Source organism: Gopherus evgoodei, chromosome 1 (assembly GCF_007399415.2).
Source record: "Gopherus evgoodei ecotype Sinaloan lineage chromosome 1, rGopEvg1_v1.p, whole genome shotgun sequence".
Classification (NCBI taxonomy): Eukaryota; Metazoa; Chordata; order Testudines; family Testudinidae; genus Gopherus; species Gopherus evgoodei.
The window spans coordinates 260,647,909-260,667,790 of NC_044322.1; the positions used below are offsets into that span (position 1 = coordinate 260,647,909).

Genomic DNA, 19,882 nt, shown 5'->3' on the forward strand with positions numbered 1-19,882 from the left:
GCTATTGTTTCATTGGGAGACCCATGGTTCTTGTGTTATGTGAAAGGGTAAACAGCACTTCCTTATTCACTTTCTCCACACCAGTCATGATTTTATAGACCTCTATCATATCCCCCCTTAGTTGTCACTTTTCTAAGATGAACAATCCTATTCTTATTAATCTCTCCTCATACCGAAGCTGTCCCATACCCTTAATCATTTTTGTTGCCCTACTCTGTACTTTTTCCAATTCTAATATATCTTTTTGGAGATGGGGCAGTCAGAAGTGAAGTCATTGTTCAAGGTGTGGGTGTACCATGGATTTACAGAGTGGCATTATGATATTTTCTGTCTTATTGATCCCTTTCCTAATGGTTCCTAACATTCTGTTCGCTTTTTTGACTGCCATTGCATACTGAGCAGATATTTTCAGAGAACTATCCAAAATGACTCCAAGATCTCTTTCTTGAGTGGTAACAGCTAATGTAGGTCCCATCATTATGTCCGTATAGTTGGATTATGTGTGCCTTGTCAGTGTGCATTACTTGCATTATTAACATTGAATTTCATCTGCCATTTTGTTGCCCAGTTTTGTGAGATGCCTTAGTAACTCTTTGCAGTCTGCTTTGGACTTAACTATCTTGAATAATTTTGTCTGTAAATTTTGCCACTTTGCTGTTTACCCCTTTTTCCAGAACATTTATGAATATGTTGAACAGCACTGATCCCAGTACAGATCCTTGAGAGGCCCCACAATTTACCTTTTTCCTTTGTGAAAACTGACCATGTATTCCTACCCTTTGTTTCCTTTCTTTTAATTAGTTACTGATCCATGAGAAGGCCTTCCCTCTTATCTCATGACTACTTAGTTTCCTTAAGAGCCTTTGGTAAGGGATCTTGTAAAAGGTTTTCTCAAAGTCCAAGTACGCTATATCCAGTGGATCAGCCTTGTCCACATGCTTGTTGACCCCCTCAAAAAATTTTAATAGGTTGGTGAGACATGATTTCCCTTTACAAAAGCCCTGTTGGACTCTTCCCTAATATATCATGTTCATCTATGTGTCTGATACTTCTGTTCTTTACTATAGTTTCAACCAATCTGCCTGTATTGGAGTTAGACTTACTGGCCTGTAATTACTGGGATCACCTCTGGAGCCTTTTTTAAAAATTGGTGTTACATTAGCTATCCTTCAGTCATCTGGTACAGAAGCTGGTTTAAATGATAGGTTACAGATGACAATTAGTAGTTCTGCAATTTCATATTTAGTCCCTTCAGAACTCTTGGGTGAATATCATCTGGTCCTGGTGACTTATTACTGTTTAATTTATCAATTTGTTCCAAAAACTCCTCTAATGACACCTTAATCTGAGACGGTTCCTCAAATGTGTCTCATAAAAAGAATGGCTCCGGTGCAGGAATCTCCCTCACCTCCCCTACAGTAAAGGCTGATGCAAAGAATTCATTTAGCTTCTCTGCAATGGCCTTGACTTTCTCGAGTGCTCTTTTAGCACCTTGATCATCCAGTGACCCCACTGATTGTTTGGTGGGCTACCTGCTTCTGATGTACTTAAAATAAATGTTGCTATTCCTTTTTGTGTCTTTTGATAGTAGCTCTTCAAATTCTTTTTTGCCCTGCCTAATTGCACTTTAACACTTGACTTGTCAGACTAGATGCTCCTTTCCATTTTCTTCACTAAGTTTCCCAGAGACCACTCAATAGCTGTCAGATGGCAGTGATTTTCAGTCACTAGGCACATTTGAACCAGTGACCTGGAGCTGAAAGGCTGTCCATCCCATTTAGTAATACTCTGAGCCATAAAGATCAGGTTTTTAATCATCTATTGTCTCCTTCAAAACACTAATGTTGCTTTCATTTTAATCAATGAGTTACAATTAAGAGACGGAAAAGCAGCCTGTACTAAGCTATTTGAAGATAGGAACTGAATTCAGCAAGCCTCTAAGACTGGGTCACGGTGCTGAAACCAGCTTATTAATGCTGGTGGAAGTAAAAGGGAAGGGAATATTTGCACTGGCCTTATTAAAGCTATAAGCCTATAGTCACACTGACCCCAACTTTGCAGCCACTGAGGCAGGAGTACTTCTTAATTCCAACAGACCAGAAGTGTCTTCATTGAAGAAATCATCTGGTAGATTGGTTTCTGTCTGAAAGCAGAAATCAACATTTTCTTTTGAAATTATTTAAAAAACACTAACATATTCCAATGTATTTAACTGTTGTCACATCTTTACTGTTGCTACTGTTTGTCTGAAGACAGTTTTCTACAGAGAGCTAGACCAAGTGTCAAATTTTCAAGAGTCTAAGTGACTTAGGAGCCCATGAGATAGGCACTGAGAAGCCTGAGACCCAAAGAGACTTAGGTTCACCAAGACATTTTGGAAAATTTGATCTCAAATCTGGAATAAAGGAAATCTGGAGTCTTTTTAACCCCCCTCAAAAATAAAGCCAAAAGCATAAACAACTTAAAAATTCATCAACCCCTCTGCGAACAAGAAAGAAGGACAAAGCGGACAGAACTGAAGAACTCTCACCTCAAAGAAGTCCTGAGTTTTCTTCAGGAGATGTTTTAGTTCAGTCAGTTCTAGAAAGTTCTGTTTCAAGGTTTGCTGATTCTGATTGGCTTCCTGCAGCTCACCCTCCAGTTTCTCCAGAACTGTCTGTTTACAACCAAAACAAAACAGGAAAGATGCAAGACAGGCCCAGTTATTCTTTTACAGGTTGCCACATCCCTGTCAAAAGGATTGTAAGATAATATGGGCAGACATGTCTGATTGTGCAATGAACACTTTAAAATATTCATCAGCTGTTTAGGTATATGCACAAAGCTATCAAACCACTAACCTTCCCCCTGCCACCCTCTCTGTTACATGCAGTGACTCAAAGTTATATTTAGGCACTAAATTAGGCAAGCCAGCAGACCATCATTCCACGTGAAGATAGATCATGGTCTCTTCTCAGACAGCGACAGTCAATCTTGATTAAAACCAATCAGTTTGTAAACTTCATTTCCAGTTGGATTAAAAGCAAACAAACTCTGTGCTTCTGAGTCAATGGGTTCTTTTAGGACACATCATAGCCCAAACCAGCAAGGTGCTGAATGCAACTTCTGAGGTTCAGAGCAGCTTCAGCTCCCAGATTTCCCAACGGACTTCAATGGGGATAGAGGGCTCATGGCACCCTTACAGAATAAGATCTAAATCTTAGAGGTACCCATTTACCAATATTCAACAAATCAAGTTTCCTCCAATCATCACTGCTAATCTCCACAGGCAAAATTAACATAGCAAAAGGCTATTCTTTTCTATGAAACCATGGCGGTTTTCATGACGGGGAATAGGTCACGAATAGGCCTTTGCTGGGATTTTCAAAGGGGTCTAAAAGAACTGCCTGCCTCCCTTAGGCTCTTTGAAAACCCCAGCCGTAGCCAATGTGCTGAAACAGTCAGATGTTTCAACCTAGCTGTTAACTCTTCAAGAAGAGATAATCCAGCTCTGAATGTAGTGGTCACAGCACCAGGTTTCACTTCAGTGCAAACAGCCCTGGTAGTCTGGTAAAGGCTTCTACTGACATGGCTGGCAGTCAAAACAGGGTAGAGAACAAATGGTATAAAAGGGGAAGTCTATAGACACAAAACATTTTAAAAAAGAAGAGCAAGTGGATTAAACCTCAGAAGACCCTCCCAGTACACCAGGAGGCCTGGAATAAATAAATTTTGTCTCTCATCAACTCTGTGGAGAAAATACGTGACTGGAAGTCAGGAGTCTGATTTTCTGCTGCAAATTGGGTATGTGAGAGAGCAAGTTATTTAACCTCTCTGTTCCTAAGTTCCCCCCTGTAACAATGGAGATCATTATGCAAGCTCCCCTTTGTACTAAAGCACTCCAATATCTATGTCTGGGAAGTGACATATAAATGCAGTATTATTAATCTATTACACAGTGTTGTGCCCAACTACAGAATAACATGGCTAACCCATGAAAATTTTCAGAGTGGTAGCCGTATCAGCAAAAACAAGGAGTCCTTGTGGCACCTTAGAGACTAACAAATTTATTTGGGCATAAGCTTTATGGGCTAAAACCCACTTAATCAGATGCATGGAGCGGAAAAAAACAGTAGGCAGGTATATATACAGTAACTCCTCACTTAAAGTTGTCCCGGTTAACGTTGTTTCGTTGCTGATCAATTAGAGAACATGCTTGTTTAAAGTTGTGCAATGCTCCCTGAGAACATCATTTGGCAGCTGCCTGCTTTGTCCACTGCTTGCAGGAAGAGCAGCCCTTTGAGGCTAGCTGGTGGGGGCTTGGAAGAGGGTGGACCAGCAGCCCCCCATCAGCTCCCCACTCCCCCAAGTCCTCTGTGAGGCAGCCGCCCAGCAGGCTACCAATTGCTGGCAGTTCAGCTATCCCTCCCCCCATTGCCATGTGCTGCTCCTGCCCTCTGGCCTGGCGCTGCTCCCAGGAGCCTCCTGCTTGCTGTGCAGGTGGGGGAGGAGGAGGCTAATGCCAAGGTGTCCCCCTCCCCTCTATTTTTGCACCCCACTTACCCCATCTTCCATACAGCCAGGGTGCGTGGGGGGGGGCACACAACGGGGCTCAGGACAGAGGGAGCATCCTGGCAGCAGCTGCCCTCTCAACTTGCTGGTCTATTTAAAAAGGCAATGTACTTAGAGTGGGGCCAACATGCTTAAAGGGGAAATGTGCATCTCTCTCTCACACACATGGTGTGTCTCTGTCTGCCATACTGTCTCCCCTTCCTCCATTCATGTTTTCATAGACTCTAGGATTGTTGCCTTGTAGAGTGTGAGGCTACATTAACAACAACAGGTTAACCCTTGAGGGATCAGCCAATTGCTAGTTCATCATTTAGCAGTAAGGCATTCCCTGGGAAATAACCCACCCTCTTCCACCCTCTGGATTCGCTTAACATCATTTCACATTTTTCAGGAACATAACCACAACGTTAAGTGAGGCGTTACTGTACCCTCTCATCTTTTCATGTACTATGTACATATACCTGCCTACTGTTTTTTCCACTCTGTGCATCTGATGAAGTGGGTTTTAGCCCATGAAAGCTTATGCCAAATAAATGTATTAGTCTCTAAGGTGCCACAAGTACTCCTCGTCGTTTTTTCATGAGAATTTGACACTGGTGAGTCACTTTCCTCCATTTCTGGGACCCACATGGTTTTCCTGAGATGTTTAATATGTGGGTTTATATGTAATTTCACTCTTCCCCTGCCCAATCTTGCTCCATATGCCCCCAAGGCAGGGCAGAATTTTGTACCTCCAAATCAATCATTTCTCGAGGCATGGGGGTGTCAGGATACTTTTCAGGTTTGAAGATCACAATTTCATTTTCCATTTCATTTTCCAGAAAGCCTGCAAGGAAAAGGCACTGTTAGGTTTTCCATGGAGTCACTGACACGGCCTGCGGTGGTGACCCAAATGTGACATCATGACACATGATCACAGTATTCAAATGTCATTCGACACTTGTTCTAGGAGATTCACCAAATATTTGTGGAACTCTTCGACACCCAAGCATCTGGCTCCCTGGAGCCTCCCTCAGCAGCAAGGAAGCTGCTCCTTCTCCAGAGAAGATAATTGTATACACCTGGGAATCGTGACTGTAGTACGAAGCTAACCTAATCATAGACATGGCAGTGGAAAATGATTATTAGTTCATTGTGCCTGCTCTCCAGCCTGTTGTTCCTTACAATATAGTATCTGGTGGTTTCTCCAGAACAGTTTCAAATCCTCAAGGGGCAGGGCTACTCCAACCTCCCTCAGTACTCCTGGTAGAATTCTGCGCCAAAAAATTAAAAATTCTGGGTACAATATTTCAAAATTCCACAAAAATTCTACATATTTTATTTGTCAAAATAACACAATGTAATCACACCAGTTTCAATTATTTTTGGTAATTTATTTCAAATTACCTATCAGCAAGTATGTCTGTAACAATACAGACAACAAAAAAGATTCAGGAAATGTTTTTTGACAAATAGATTCCTTACTAGGCATATTAATACAGAACTCTGAGTAATAATTCATTTAATCTACAATACAGAACCGTATTTCCCACACCCCTCAGAAGCAGTGCAAAGGCTTGAGGGGGTTTGGGGGAGTCAGGGGTAACAGAGGCACTGAGGGAGAAGGAAGTACATTGCTGGGAAGGAACCTGGCTGTGAACTTGGAGGGTTGTTGTGTATGGGTGGGAAAAGTATGGAACAGGTTTTTTTGGGGAGAGGAGGAGCATTGTCAGGGAGCTTCTCCCATGCAGACCCTGGCTGACCCCTAGCCTCTCCCATTCAGTCAGGTACATCTGCCCATCCCCATGTGTCTCTGTGCCCTCACTCAGCCATTCCCCTGTCCCTATGTCTTCCTGTACCCCCTCCCCCTGTCCCTATATGCCTCTGTGCCCCCACCCAGCCATTCTCTGTCCCTGTACCCCCTCCCCATGTGCCTCTGTGCCTTCACCGAGCCACTCCCCTTTCCCTGTGTAGCTCTGCATCTCTCATCACCATTTGTCTCTGTGCCCTCACCCAGCTGCTCCCCTGTCCCTGTTCTTCCTCCTCCTGTCCCCATGTGTTTCTGTGCTCCCACCCAGCCACTCCCCTGTCCCTATGTAGCTCTGCACTCCCTCCCCCTGTCCCCATGTGCCCCCTGCACCTCCACCCTGTCCCAGTCTGTCCTTCCCCATTAGCCCTTATGAATTCCTGTCTTACCCCCCAACACCCCATGCTGTCTGTCTCCTCATAGCCTGTCGCCTGACCTGGCCTACTGTGAAGAAAGCAGTTCTCTCTCTCTTCTTCCCATGATGGCGGGAAGCTGCAGCTTTGTTCTATTGCCACAGCGCCCGCTGGTGCACAAAACGTGGAACTGTAGCAACATTTTGGCAGAAGCTTTTTTCTGCACAAAAGATTAGAAATCTGAAGGGCTTATTAATTATGCACATGCGCAGTAGTGCAGAATTCCCCCAGGAGCACCTCAGGAGAATACACTGCAATAGAATAGAGCCCACTGGTAGCAAACGTTCCCTGCTATCCAGCCTACATTTTCCCTGTGTTTCATTTTATACAATAGATTTATTTAGACACCTTGAACCTTGCACCTTCTTGTATTGATATCACAAATCCTGGGTTTGGTGCCCACACTCCTTGACAACGAATGAGACAGGCACCTGAGAATGGGATTGACAAAAGCTGTCATGCTAGGCAGCTCCTCACCTGAGCTAGCCAATGGGAGATGCAAAAGCACGGGGTGTGTTCTTGTCCCATCCCTTTCAGGGAGTTCACCACCTAAATCCAAGATGGAGGGAGGTGCCACCCTCTCTTGGAATTGTCTCTTGGTGCCAGGGGCCAAGTGGAACAGCTTCAACATGAGAAATAGATGGACCCCCATATCAGACTGTCCCATAGCCCAGTGGTTAGGGCACTCACCTGAGAGATAGCAGATCCCTGTTCAAATCCCATCTCCTCTCAGCTGGAGTGAAACTTGAACCAGGGGTCTCCCGCATTCCAGGTGAGCAACCTAGCCACTGGGCTAAAAGTTATTGAGGGAACTCTTCCTCCTCCCCTCCAGCTGTTTTGTGTGAGCTCACCTGCAGGGGCCCAGTCTGGTAGGTGATCTCTGGGCCTGCTTACCAGATTGGGCCCCACAAGTGAGTTAGGCGGAGGAAGGCTGATCTTCCCCCAGTTCATGTATCACACTGGGATTTGGGCATCTGGATGTCAGAGTGAGGCAGCAGTGCATGAGCTCAGAGACAGAAACACAGGGGCAGAGGTAACTTCTAATGCAAAAATGTAGGCACCAAAAGAGTTTCATTGCCTGCAGCGTGCAGTGGCAGCTGACCGGGGGTTTGTGAATCCCAGTGGGGCCTGATTCTGGGATTTAGGTGCCTAAAATAGCAGTTATGGTATCTATGTCTTTTTGTGAATCAAGCCCTATATCCTTGGCCACTGACTTTTTGTTTGCATGCCCTTCAAAATCCAGACCCTGCAATGTGCTGAATGCCTTCAGTTCCGCTGACTTAAACAGCTCAAAAGAACAGCAAGTCCTAACACCCATTCCCCATACTGTCCTGTCCCTGTTTATGTACCCTACTTACAGCTAACACCAGCTGAAAAACTATCCCCAGCCAACAACAGCTTTTACCCTCCTCTCCCCAGCTAGTAGCACTTGTCTTAAGTATCCAGGGCCCTCTTCCAAAAGGGATAGGGCTGCAGGCTGGAAGGTAGGAGACCTACGGTCTATCCCCAGCTGTGCCACTGACCCACTGTGAGACACTGGACATGAAATTTAACCTCTCTGGCCCTCAATATAGCCACCTGTAAAATGCGGAGAATAGTGCTTACCCAGCTTTGCAAGGTGCGTGGGGATCAATGGGTGATTAGCACTATAAATGCTAACTGAGTGTAATTATGTCCCCCTCACACAGTAGAAAAGTAGAAATTTTAAGGATTCTATGGACACTTCAATCGATACCATTTCCTAGCAAGCTCCACAAAAATGATGACTTTAAGAAAAAACAGCTTAAAAAAAACCCCATTTTCATTGCCTGCCGGCTTTTTAAAGAAATCTCTCATTGAGACGGCGTGCTTTGCTGCAGAAAGTATGTTCTAAGGGTTAGAACACAGGACTAGGAGTCAGGATCCCGGGTTCCATTTCCAGCCCTCTTGTTATGTGATTTTATGCAGGACACTTAACCTCTCTTCGCCTGATTTTACTCATATGCCAAATAGATGTGATATATACAGTCCCGTCATCATCCGTCCCCACTCCCAGTAGTATAGTGGCACTTAATTGGTGCATGCAAACACATCAATGCCTTCAGATGAAAAGTACAAAGACTTTCTAACGAAATCTTTGCCACCTTTAGAACAAATTCCATTAAATTTTGCTAGTTAGAACACTTTGTTTTCTGAAATACTAGATTACGATTGTTCTAGAGCCAGTGGTGTTGTAGAAACATCTACTTACGGAGGATCCTCTCCAAGGATTCACATCTTCTGACTTCATTCACAAACTTTCTCTGGAAGCTGTTCACATTCACATTCAACTAGAAATTAAAAAACAAAACAAAAAACCAAATAAACCCAGGGCTGAATGTAGATTGCCAGTTGGGTGACTTTTAGTTTAACTGTATATTAGCATTGGTGAAAGATGCTGCCTTTGCATATTACTGAACCTTGTAGCCTCCTAGCCACACAACAGGCACCACACAAACAGTGGGAATACAAAACTTCTTCTGACAATCACTGTGCCTCAACCGTGACTCGTATCCTTGGCCCATTCAGTCATGACTTCTCTGGCTGTCAAAGGTCTGAGCTGGGGTAGAAGAGGCTTCTTGGATTTTATAGATTTTAAGGCCTGAAGGAACCATTGGGACCATCTGGTCTGACCTCCTGCATAACAGGGACCACAGAATTCAGCCAGTGATTCACTCAAGACAGCCTGCCCATTATCCTGACAAAGGAGAGCTCTTCTCTGTAGTGCAATGGGCCACTTGCCACTGAGGAACTGAACCAAGATCCTTGATCTAGTGTCACCAGTGCCACTGAACAGGCATCAGACAATTATTCTCCACTACTGCCGATCTCACTTAGATATGAACTGGTGTCCTAGCAATGGGAGACTTGATATTCTCCTGAACAAAACTCTGAATCCTCTTTCCTCTCATTTCTTTAAATAACCAAACCTCTGGGTATGTACATGCCAATGTCACAGGTGAAACTATTTGGGATGTAGTTTTGTGAGGCACATTCCATATAACTTGTTTACACTAAGCAAATTACTAAACATTTATCTGTACAGATGCAGCTCCACCGGTGGAAGACATTAACCACTGCCCCCTGTCTGCAGTACATTTTCCACCATTGCTTCCAACAGCACCACTGCAGAAAAAAATACTGATGAATTTTCCATGTCCCATAGCAGACCCTTCTGGTCTGCTAATTCACCAAGGATATTTCAGTTGCTATGCCATTCAGTATTGGCAGTTACCAATAAATCAGTGTCAAGCATGTATAAATGCTTCATAGTCTCTTCCTTGTACAGATAAATCTCATGGTGCAGTTTTTGCTTTCCTGTAACAACATTCTTGTAGATGCCCACTTTGGAAAACCACCAAAGGTAACCAGGTGATTTAGGTGGGTGAGAGGGACTGACTTTAAGGATATGCAAATGATGCCTAATTGGCATGCAGAGAAATGGTTCATATTTTCTTAACTGACTCTAACTTCTGGCATCAAGCTCAGATTTAGCTGATGAACTGAAGGAGCAGCATCTTCCTTGATGGGCTTAGATTTTTGCAGAAGCACCACACTGTGCATACACTTCAATCATGCATAATTGGCATCACATGGAGATATTGCATCCTTGCTCATCTTTACTATAGAGACTACAATTCCCAGCAAGCAATGCTCTATCCGGAGCCAAGATGTCACTGCTCTGATTACGATGGAGCTCTGGGGATGTGATCTCTATGGATCATATCTCCATATTAAGTTATGGGTGATGGTGGCCACGGACTGCATTGTAGGGTAGTAGACACCCTTGGACTCCAGCAATTCCAAATGCCTCCCCTTACAAGATACTATAATTCTCTCAGAAAAAAAACCCTTTACTGTAGATAATTCAGACTGTGGCTCTGTTTCCCATACTGTATCTGGCCTTAAACAGACATTTAAATAAACCTTTGCTTTCAGTTTTCAGATGGTGACACTGTTCAAGTAATCCGATCAAATGATTGTCCTGCCATGATATGGGGTCCAACTGGAAAGTCAATGAAAGGAAGAGTATTATGTGTAACAGTAAACTCAGAGTAATTATTTTTTACAGTAGAACCTCAGAGTTACGAACACCAAAGTTACAAACTGACCAGTCAACCACACAGCTCATTTGGAACCGGAGTACGCAATCAGGACGCAAGCAACAGAGACAAAAAAAAAAAAAAAAAAAAAAGGCAAATACAGTACAGTACTGTGTTAAATGTAAACTACTAAAAAAAATAAAGCGAAAAGCAGCATTTTTCTTTTGCACAGTAAAGTTTCAAAGCTGCATTAAGTCAATGTTCAGTTGTAAACTTTTGAAAGAACAACCACAATGTTTTGTTCAGAGTTATGAACAACCTCTGCTCCTGAGGTGTTCGTAACTGAGGTTCTACTGTATTTGTATTTGAGTAGTACCTAGAGGCCCAAGTAAGACCAGAGTCCCAGTGTGCTATACACAGACTGTCTCTGCCTCCACAAGCTGACAATCTAAATAGACAAGACAGACAAATGGAAATATTTATATCCCCATTTTACAGATGGGGAACTGAGGTGCAGTGAAAATAAGCAACTGGCCCAGTCCTGCAGGCAGTCTATGGCAGAGCTGGGAATTGAGCCCACATCTCCCAGTCCACTGCCTTAACTCCAAGGCCATCCTTTCTAGAGCAAGGCAGGTATTTACAGTCTTTATGCCAAGCCCTTCCAGCATAGGTGCTGGAACTTGAGATGCAGGGAGGGTCTGCCACACCCCCTGGCTTGACATGGTTTCCATTATAGACAGGGTTTATGGTTTGGTTCAAGGGTTCTCAGCACCTCCACTATAAAAATTATTGCAATGTCCCTGTCTTCCAGATTAATCCACTGTCCCAGCAGGTCCAAACCCATTTACAGTGGCCCTTTAATAGCTGATATCCCACCATTCTTACCCGACAACCTCTCGTAACTACTTACATCTCTGAACTGGACCAGGCCCAGCTCGCCAAGCTCTGCAACACAGCAATAGGCAGCCTCCACCTGGAGAAACAGCTGCGTCAGACACATCTCCTCGCTCCGGAACATCGACGCCATCTCGCTCGCTCTTGTTCTGCACCGGTGTTAATGGGAGAATTAAGATGGCGGCGCTGCCTCATTTGCCTTGTGAGAAACCTTAAAATGTACAGGGCTGTACAGATGCTGTCTTATTAAGCCAATATAATGAAAGCTAATTGCAGGGCACCCAGAAAACCAACTGCACCTTCGGTAAAACTTAGGGCTGTCAAATGATTAAAAAAATTAATCATGATTAATGGCAAGAAACTGTGATTAATTGCGATTCATTCTTTTTAATCAGTTAATTTGTTTGGAGTTAATCACTTGAGTTAACTGTGATTAATTGACAGCCCAAGTAAAAGTGTGACAGGTACAGAGCGCTGGGGTGTTTTGATATGACCTGGGTAAAGACAACAATGGAACTGGGTTTAGCTATGAGGGGTTATAAAGCCCGTCAGCCACTGCCCAGCTGCAGAGGGCATTGACCGAATCCCAACCAGCCAGCTGCTTTCCACAGCTACCTCCAGGCCATTCTGTGGCCAGAACAAAGAGCCATTCAGCCATGCACCCTTCTGCCCACCCAGACAAAGCCCTCAGCTTGGGGGCAAGGGGTGTAGGGCGGTTATGACAGCAGGAGAAACCTCCCTCCCCTTTATGGTGAGGATCCAACTGCTTCCTTCATCCTGTGGCATAAAAGGGGGCAGAATGCAGCCAAAGGTCAGTACCTCATATATAAAAATATGTGGTCTTAGAGTTACTAACGCATTAGGAAGACTGGATGAATTTTAGGCATCGAGTTTTGCTTCTTCCTATTTACACCTCACAACTCTCCAGAGAGAAAATCAGGGAAAAAGAGAGAATTCAGAAAGGGAGCCCGGTCCACCTCTCCCACCTTTAGTCTTCTGTCTCTTCACAACCCCTCCAGTTCTCCTCCTCCTGCTAGCTGCGTGAGGAATGGGCCTGGGGAGGAGAGCAGCACAGAGAGGGCTCTCTACACAGCACAACCTGCAGGGGAGGAAGAAGTGCTGCAGCACAACACACACAACAGTGTTTCTTCCTCTCTTGAGGGCAGTAGCCATGTCCCCCACAGAGTCATCATCATGGCAGGGTGGAAATTTAGCTGTGGGGTGGGGAGGGGTGCATGCTTGTCATGGGAGGTGAGTCTCACAGGTCTTCTACATCAAACAGGTGAGTGAATCCTGCCCCCTCCTCCTCTCCCTGGGCCCAGTCAGTATAAGATCTGGACACTTCAGACCACCCAAACGTGGGTGATTAACATTTTGGATGCTGAAACTGAAATTCACAGTACTGTCCACGAAAGTGATGAACCAACAGGCCTGACATCTTGTTCCATTAAACTCATCTTGAATACAGATAGGTAAGGGAGACTGATCTGTTTCGTGTCAGTTTTACTCCTAACACAATGTGGTGTTTGGGTTGCAAACACAGCAAGGGACTGTTTACATCATAAAAGAGAACTCTATTTTCATTTAAATTTAAATTAACATTTCTTGGAATGTTTCATACTAATATTTGGTTTTATAAAATGCTTTCCTGCTTGCTTGCTTTCACAAAGGGCCTATTTTCAAAATAAGACACCTGTGATGACATAGGCAAAATGTACATGCAATTTTTCATTAGCTTTGTGCATGCTATTATCACTATTTCCATTAGGTAACTGCACATGCAAACTGCAGATAATCATGTCACTGATCATTCATGCATATAATCAGCTAATTTCAATGCACAAACATAGCAGTCACTTGGCCAGAAGCAAGATTCAATTGATTACATTATTTCCATGCATTTAAAAATAAAAATCAGACCCAAACCTATATTTTTATATCTCGACTACTAGCTGCATCCCTTTATGAATTTCTTCCACCTAATAACAAAGGTGGGAAGGGAACTGTCCCTAACTTTCTCTTTTTCAACCCAATCTTGCAATGCTTATTCCTGGTAAGTCTGCAGGTTTTCAAATCACCTCTTTTTTTAAAGCACCACGGCCATTAAAAAAACCACCCTAAAATAATAGAAGAGTTTTACAAAATGTGTTAAATGGTCTGATTTATGGAGATCCAATGAAGTCAATGATTCCTATAGAGAGTCAATGCATATCTTTTTTCCTCTGAGTTTTCATTGCATCACTCACTGTACCTGTTCACTAAGTAGTTTACGGTATAGAAAAACAGAACATTTGTTAACTAATAACTTGCTAAAAATATATATATATCATCTGTCAGTTTCACATGGCTGAGGTAGGATGCAAGCAATACAGCTGGTTGGGAATTTCACAATAAAACATTTTTTCCATCAGAAAATACAGATCATCAAAACCTAAATTGTTCAGTTTCAAGAAATCTCCCCATTTAAAAAGATTTGAAAAGAAAAGTTTCCAAGTTGTTGAAACAGCCCATTTCAACATTTTTGAACCAAAATTTTCATCCTTCATTTAAAAATTGTAGGTACTTTATTTACTTTAATGGTTAAAAAATGTCAAAATTGAAATCAGTTCTCAAATTAACATTTCTTCAAAATAAAACATTTTGATTGACCCAATCCAAAGTGAGGGTATTTTTTTTGAATCAGATTTTTGATTTGTGAAAATTTTCAAGAAAATTATTTCCTTCCCAGCTCTAATGACCAGAGTTGAAGTTTCTCATTTACTTTAGTCACTATTTAGTTAATATGGAGTATAGTCTCAATAGCTGCTGTCAGTTTTCTCTTCCTCAGAATTCTTCAGTTTCACAAAGGGATAGCTAAACAATCATCCACAGTTACTCCATTTGTGATCTCCTAAGTTATAGTTAGAATGTTCACACATTTAGATATAGCTGGAAGAGTTAGTTGTTGATTTAAAAAGAATATTAATGTGTGTCCTCAGGTCAATGATCAAAAAACTTTATGTAGGCTGCTTCCTTAGCGGGGCTGGGAGGAGAACAGCCCATCAAGTCTTAACAATTCTAATGGGAGTTCTATGACAATGAAAATGTTGCATTTTGGCTTAGCTAGCTAGAATTCTTGTTTTAGGGAATATGAATGCCTGCTCTTACCTTGATCACCGGCTTTTTATGGAGCTTGAAGAATTCTGGAACTACTTCCAACTCTACTGAGCAGCAAATGAAGGACTGAAGTGAACTTTTCTTTCTTTAACATATCTTTAGAAACTAGTCCATTAAGGGCTGAACTAGTCTAGACTGGAAAAGAGAGACCTTTTTTGTCCTAAAACAATCAGAGAGTGAAATGGATCAGGAGCTGTCTGACTCATTCTAAATTTTTCATGTCAGATCTGTGACAAGATTTGGCTGTTTTGTCAGCATGCAGAGTGTTGTGATTAATAACAAAGCGGCCATGCCTCCTTGCACCTCCAAGGTGCTCTCAAATGAAAATGAACTTTTGTAAAGTGCCGTACTCTGAGAAGTATAAACCAATGAAAGCTCATTCAAATATTGGTTAAAGAAATAGCAACCCCCAGGAAACAGAGAAAACTTTCAAGCTGTTTCTCATATCTCTCTTTTTATCAGCTTTAAGGCAAAGACACAATACTGGAGATCAAATAGAAACAAGGAGAAATTTATGACTTTCTTCCAGCCAAACATTGGTATGAGGTTAACGTGGAATGGTCACACCCCAAAAAAAGGTTCTATCAGGAGTATTCTGTTAGTGATCATGAATGCTGATTTTATGGACCTTTATTTTTAATTGGTTTATATGATGGGAAATGGATCCTTTAGAGTCCTTCCCCTCAAATGCTAAAGAAAAATGACTCAGTGAAATCCTGGCTCCAGGGAAGTCAATGGCAAAATTCTCTTTGATTTCAAGGGAGTCAGGATTTAACCACATGATTTTTTTTCTCTTTGAAAACTGTACTATTAAAGTGAACGTTAGTATTCATGAAAGCTACTACACTGTGAGCCCCAGAGACTTGAAGTCCTTTACTCCTCAACATGCCAAGCAAAGGGGAAGCAGGGAGGGAACGGTGTCTCAGAGGGACAGTCCCTCCTGGGGTAGGAAATCTTATGCATTACCCCTTGCTCCGGGCTGTGGACTAAGGGTACTTCTACGCTGCAGCTGGGAGAATCCTTCCCAGTGCAGGTAGACAGATGTGCTAGCTCTGCTCAAGTTAGCTGGGGGGCAGAGCCATCTCTTGGGTATGGCGAATCTGGGTGACCGCCCTGGGCCACACACTTTGGGGGGCCCCACATTTGGATAAAATCGTGAGGTGGCAGGCAGGGAGGTGAGGCAGGTGGGTGAATGGGATTAGGGTGACCAGATGTCTTGATTTTATAGGGACAGTCTTGATTTTTGGGTCTTTTTCTTATATAGGCTCCTATTACCCTCCACCCCCTGTCCTGATTTTTCACACTTGCTGTCTGGTCACCCTAAATGGGGTGAGGAAGCAAACAGGGAGGCAAGTGGCAGGTGGGCAAGCAGCGAGAAGGACAGCGGCAGTCGGTCGGGCTGTGGGGGTTAGGAGGTGAGCGGCGGCTACTGGCAGCCCCCCTATGAGAACTTCCCCCTCCACCCAGCACCTCCTGCCCACTGGCAGGCCCCAATCAGCACCTCCCACTCCCTCTCAGTGCCTACGTCCTGCCGCGGATCAGATGTTTCACGGCGACAGGAGGCACTGGGGGGAGGGGAGAGGAGTGAGGGCACAGCGCGCTCGGGGGAAGGGGCAGAACTAGGTGGGGAAGAATGGGGCGGGGTCTTGGGAGAAGAGATAGAATGGGGGCAGGGCCTGGGCTGAGCTGAGGGGGAAAGGGGAATCACCTCTCAGCAGATTAGAAACCCGGCGTCATGTCCCAGGCCCCACACCCCCTTTGGGATGGCCCTTGCTGGGGGTAACATGGGCATCAACTCACCCTAGCCACCTAACTATCCACCCAGGGGTCTGGATGCGTTTGTACTCAGGCGGTTAGCCCAAGCTGCAGTCTGTGCTACTCTTGGTGACACTGCTATTTCTAGCATGATAGCTCGAGCCAGAATTAGTGCATCTGTGTACCCATGCTGGGAAGCACACTCCCAGCTGTAATGTAGACATACCCTCAAAGGCACAATCAAGCACTGTATGAATAAATTGTACGTGTGTGATTGTACGAACAGCTCTCAAGGTTGGCCTAGCTACAGATATATACCCTTCTACAGCTGGGGACTGGGATCCACTGAAGGGACAAAAGCCTGTCTCAAAGCAAATCATTAAGGCTAATGATAATGCACGTGACTATGTAAAATAGGGTATTATCTAATACCTGCAGGCTTTGGACTGTTAAAAGAGACAACGACACACTTTCTGAGACCCAGACTTTCCTGGACACACAACACTGAGCTCACATGCAGAAAGCTACAGTTTGACCAGGTGGGGTAGACAGCCACACTGGCAGAAACAAAGAGCTTGTGAATATGTAAGGCCTACATTTTCAAACAAGTACCAGTGATTCTGGATGCCTCTGTTTTTGGTTGCTCAGCTTGAGAGGGAGGGTGCTCTGCACTTTCTGAAACACCTCCTTCTCCAGTTGGGGTGCCCAGAAAGCTGAGGCATCTAAAACCAGGGGTTGCCTTGGAAATTTAGGCCTAAGGTTTTCATCTTACTCAACTGGCATTCTCCAAGTGACTTTAGAGCCTAGAAACTCTGCTTGGTCCAGAGATTGCCTGCTTTGTGCCTGTTTTGCTTGTGATTTGCTCCTTGTGTTCTACCCTGTGTCAGTGAACTCTGCTTATCATTTAAACTAGCCAGAACTGGAAGTGATGGCTGTTGAACTGAGGTACTTACTGTCAGGAGAAGAAACTTCATTTCTGACCTTCAAGGGGACGGAGACAGAAGTGAAGTAACTGGCTTCAGTACTTGGTCCTATTGGGATCCAGGAAGTGGGTGGGTGGAAGCCCACCCACTGGTAAAGGACCTCCCCGCAGCCTAAGGGGAGGATCCACAGGACCTGGAAGCCAAGTGATTCCAGGGGACAACTAATGAGATAACAGGGACAGGAGTGAGGTCAAAGGGCCAAACGAAGGGAACCGGAGGGGGACACTGAGCAGAGAATCCCGGACAGCGTTCACTGGTCCTCGAAGGCATCAAGGGAGCCAGCAGACGCCATCCAAAGGAACTCTGCCCGGATGTGTGAGCAGACAGAGGATCAGAAATAGGCCCTACAGTCACAGGAGACCCCATCGGCCAACCTCCTCTCCCTGGTTTTGTAGATGGCCATTTTAGCCAGGGCCAGGAGGAGGTTGACCAGGAGGTCCCCTGACTTTGCTATTAGACAGGATGGGTAAGGAATGGTGTCCCTAGCCTCTGTTTGTCAAAGGGTGGAGATGGATGGCAGGAGAGAGATCACTTGATCATTACCTGTTAGGTTCACTCCCTCTGGGGCACCTGGCATTGGCCACTGTTAGTAGAGAGGATACTGGGCTGGATGGACCTTTGGTCTGACCTAGTAGGGCCATTCTTATGGGGCCACAGACAGGGAGAGTTGCATTTCACCACCCAAATAGTGCTGTGAAGGAGCCAGCACAGGTCAGAGTGGGCATTGCCAAACAAAGGGGATACTAAGCTTGGTTATAATGCTAAGAGAACAGAAATCATCATTCATTCATTGGCTGAGCTGTACTGATGCAATAAAATAAACTGGCTACTCAGTCTAGTATCTTAACCACAAGTTCACCTTCCCTCCCAACAAGATCATATTATTTTAATGCTAACCTAGTTTTGTTCCTAACCATTTAGTACAAACAATCAAACTCTTCCCATTTTTATTCACAACATTTCAGTGGCAGGCCCAGAATTACATTCAAATACTGTCCTAGAAGGTAGCTGGGAGACGGGCCTGGTATTTCCAGACATGCAAACATCACATGCTAAGATCCCTTCTATGTTGGAGACTAAATCTAATTAGTTGACACTGAGTCAATATACAGAAGAGTAATAAAGCTGAATCCCCATTTTTATTACCTTCGCAGACTCATGATAGAAGCTCAAAGGATAATCCAGTTGATTCCACCGGCAATTTGAATGCAGAACATTATTAAAAAGATTATTATTAAAGATCAGATCGTCACTGGTGGCGACCAGATACAAGAGCAAATTCTATTCAAAAGAGTCCCTCCCCATATGCAGTGCTTAGGTTAGCAGAATGTGTGTGCGTTTTCTAGTTAGTACTGTATCTGGGCCTTGAATCAGGAGCCCCATTGTCTGTATGCAGCAGCTGTGACAGGTGGAATTAAAGGGAACCTCTTTCTAACTCAGCCAGAAGGACCCATGCAGCAATGACTTATGCAATTTCTAGGGTGCTGGAAGGACAAAGGGAAGAGAAAGGAAGGCACATTAAGGTCACACTATCATGGCCCAGTTGAAGTAGCAAACCTAGCACTGGCTGGCAAACCCAAAAGTTTTGCAAACCATTTCAAAACCTCAAACTTGATTTTGTTCCAAAGCGTTGAACACAGAACTACATTGCATTTGCTAAGAGATTCTCACAATATCTTTTGCAAATTCCCCCCAGTTTTTTTTGTTCTCAAACACAGCATCAAAAATGTTATTGAGAAAAGTTAGCCAATGTTCATTTTGATAATCACATTGACAACATTTTTGCTTTATAATGTCAACAACAAAAATATCCAAAAAACCCATGAAAGACAATCAGCTATTCACATGCTGAAAGTTAGGTATATGTATAAACACCTTCTTGAGTTGGAGCTGTGAGGGGGCCATTGCCGAAAGCACTGAGTCCCCAAACGTAAATATGACAAACTAAAGGGGAGGGGAGGCTAAGGGGGTTTGGAGCCACTGAATGCCTCCCCTTCTCTCCTCCTAGCAAATCTCTTTTCTAAACGTGGACCTGGAGGTTTAGTTACAGCAAAGAGATAGAGGCTTATATGATCGATATCAAGACTGGCTCAGGGCTATCAGGGACTTTAAGACATTTTATTGAGCATTTCACTCTGCAGTCCTCTTTTGCCATATGAGCAGGATCTTTGTACATAACATTCTGAATGTTAGAATCCGGGAACCGCAATAAACAAAACTAAGCCAGGACTCAATCACATCAACACTCAAACGCATGCATATTACTCTTGAGTGTCATCCCAC

The 19,882-nt window shown here is 43.9% G+C and overlaps 1 protein-coding gene across 1 annotated transcript in view; it reads right to left on the reverse strand.

Annotated features, from left to right (window-relative positions):
• The window catches only part of ATP6V0A4 (ATPase H+ transporting V0 subunit a4), a 51,086-nt gene extending 36,180 nt beyond the window's left edge, over positions 1-14,906 (reverse strand). Inside the window, exons 1-6 of the mRNA XM_030553537.1 lie at positions 14,853-14,906; positions 11,722-11,854; positions 8,981-9,059; positions 5,283-5,377; positions 2,531-2,656; positions 2,049-2,143 (exon numbers count right to left, since the gene is read on the reverse strand). Coding sequence (XP_030409397.1) covers positions 2,049-2,143; positions 2,531-2,656; positions 5,283-5,377; positions 8,981-9,059; positions 11,722-11,838 — 512 coding nt within the window. The 5' untranslated portion in view covers positions 11,839-11,854; positions 14,853-14,906. The remainder of the gene's footprint in view (positions 1-2,048; positions 2,144-2,530; positions 2,657-5,282; positions 5,378-8,980; positions 9,060-11,721; positions 11,855-14,852) is intronic.
• Positions 14,907-19,882: the final 4,976 nt, after the last annotated feature.